The sequence below is a fragment of the Clupea harengus genome, chromosome 12 (genome assembly GCF_900700415.2).
Source record: "Clupea harengus chromosome 12, Ch_v2.0.2, whole genome shotgun sequence".
NCBI lineage: Eukaryota > Metazoa > Chordata > Actinopteri > Clupeiformes > Clupeidae > Clupea > Clupea harengus.
The window spans coordinates 19,022,990-19,025,489 of record NC_045163.1 but is presented as its reverse complement, the minus strand read 5'-3'; the positions used below and the strand labels follow the sequence as shown (position 1 = coordinate 19,025,489).

Sequence of the window (2,500 nt, the reverse complement as noted above, 5' to 3'; positions counted from 1 at the left end):
AGGTTACAGTTTGTGCCTGATTTAAGGGCTGGCTAGTGAAGGTAAGGTATGTCAGGTGGAAGTGTCTTCGCTGGCACGTGAGGAGGTACACAAACACAAACACAAACACACACAGGTGGTGATACAGTTGTGAGGAGGTTGTGTTTCGGTCGTAGCGGGGGCCTTACCGGTGGACAGGCGGCGCTGGTGGAGGTGGCACATCCCGCTGAAGCAGGTGCAACCATCGGAGCGGCCTCTCTGTGGGGGGGGCGCCAGCGAGCACTGAGGCTTCAGGAACCCTGTGAGCGGGACAGAGGAAGAATTTAGACACACACTCACAAACACACACACACACACACACTCACAGACCAAAGCTGCATATATACCTATAAGCAGAGTAAAAAAACAAGCTAAGACACACACACACACACACTTTGTGTGATTGTTGTGTACAGCTAGTGTATGAGTTCTCTTAGCCGTGACAGGTCATGACAGGCATGACGAGCACAGACCCAGGGTCTACTCTTCCAATACAGCCTTTACCCTTTCAGCTCCAGGTCTTCAAATTAAGTCCCTTTGCTTTAATCAGCCTCTTCCTGCTCGTCTACGTAGTCCTTCTTAACACAGAACGACACGCAGACACAAAGACGCTCATCTGTGACCTCTCTGACCTCTAGCATTTGTCGTACAGAGTCTTTCCCTTGCCCTCTGTGACCCTCAGCTCTGCTTCTTACGCACTGTATCTATTTCTCTCAAACTCTATTTCTCTCTCTCTCTCTCTCTCTCTCTCTCTCCCTCTCTTTCTCTCTCTCGCTCTCACACACACGCACACACACACACACACACACACACACACACACACACAATAGTCAAGCGTGTGTGTGCCTGTGAGCGCATCTGCCTGTGCGTGTGATCATGAGTAGAGGTGAGGGTGGGAAGCTGTGCTAAAATGCCAAGTCTCCCAGCAGGCCCTGCGGGGGTCAGGGGTCAAGGGTCAGGCCCTGCAGGTGGTCAGGGCACAGGGCCCGGCGGGAGGACGGTCTCCTGGGGAACTGAGCAGCGCTCCCCAGCACACGCGCCCTGTGGCTCGCCGTCTCCTCCAACACCGTCACTAAAGTGGCGGGAGAGACGCGATGCTCTAATATGGGACTCAAAAGCTCCCTTTCACAGGGGTGCCATGATGAAAATGTGCATTATGGTGATGGGATGACTACTGGTGCACACACACATATACACACACACACACACACACATACACACACACACACACACGCACACACACTAATAAAGATACAAAAACAGGACAAGCAGGTGAATATTTAGGATGGATTTCTGCTCACATCTGCTCTAAAATGTTAGACAGGACACCTAACGGCACACTGAAAATTCATGGCTGGATTTGATGCGGCGGGGCCAGACACGTCTCATAATACGCACCAGGGGACGACCGTGGGAGACTAAACTATGTGGGTGGAAATGAGTGGAGAACAAACTGAGTTTCATTGAACCTGAGATGACTGAAATTGAAAAGGACAAAAAAAAAATCCTGCTAGAAAGTTCTTCAAGAAGTTAGCTGAAGCTCTATGCCAAAGTCACGGCCTGCTCCCGTGAGACCAGATCCAAAGTTTACTTTAAAATCAGTCAAGCTTCACAAGCCTCAGAGTTTCAGAATGATGTGTGTGTGTGTGTGTGTGTGTGTCTGTGTATGTGTGTGTGTGTATGTGTGTGTGTGTGTCTGTGTGTGTGTGTGTGTGTGTGTGTATGTGTGTGTGTGTGTGTGTGTGTGTGTGTGTGTGTGTGTGTGTGTGTGTGTGTGTGTGTGTAATGAGTGAGTTCATGCGGGATGAGTGTCTGGACTCAGCAATCATCCGCTCAGTTCCATCCCCCTACATGTGGAGACCTTTAAGAGGGAGTGGACACACACATACGCTAATACACCTCTACACACACACATACACACACACACACACACACACATAAACACACACACACACACACAACCCCCAGACACACACACACAACCCCACCTCCGTTCAATAAAACTCCAGTGACAGCGGTGCGGCAAAGCACGCCAATGACGAGGAGCTCAGAGAAATGACATTTAAAACAGACAGAGGGTTATTGAATTAGTTCCCCATGATGAACCAACAGAGACACAGAGGCACTGGCCAAGGGCAAGCCAGGGGAGAGAGGGAGAGAGGGAGAGAGAGAGAGAGAGAGAGAGAGAGAGAGAAGGAGAGAGTGGGAGACATAGACAGAGAAAGAGACAAATAGAGAGGGAGAGAGAGCGACAGAGAGAGAAAGAGAAGGTGAGAGGGAGACAGAGAGAGAAAGAGAAGAGGAGAGGGAGAGGGAGAGAGAGAGGAAGAGGAAGAGGGAGAGGGACAAGACAGGCAAAGAGGACATGAAAATGAAAGGACAGGAAGAGAGAGGGAGAGAGAGAGGAAGAAAGAAACAGACACAAGCTGCCAATCATCCATACCAACTGGTATTTTCTTTAAGTTATAGAAACACGCAAATG

The 2,500-nt window shown here is 49.9% G+C and overlaps 1 protein-coding gene across 3 annotated transcripts in view; it reads right to left on the bottom strand.

Moving 5' to 3' along the window:
- Window positions 1–2,500, bottom strand: part of rxraa (retinoid X receptor, alpha a) — a 116,509-nt gene that overhangs the window by 82,047 nt on the left and 31,962 nt on the right. For all 3 annotated transcript variants that reach the window (XM_012830185.3, XM_031577952.2, XM_031577953.2), the window contains exon 2: window positions 168–278. In XM_012830185.3, coding sequence (XP_012685639.2) covers window positions 168–278 — 111 coding nt within the window. The remainder of the gene's footprint in view (window positions 1–167; window positions 279–2,500) is intronic.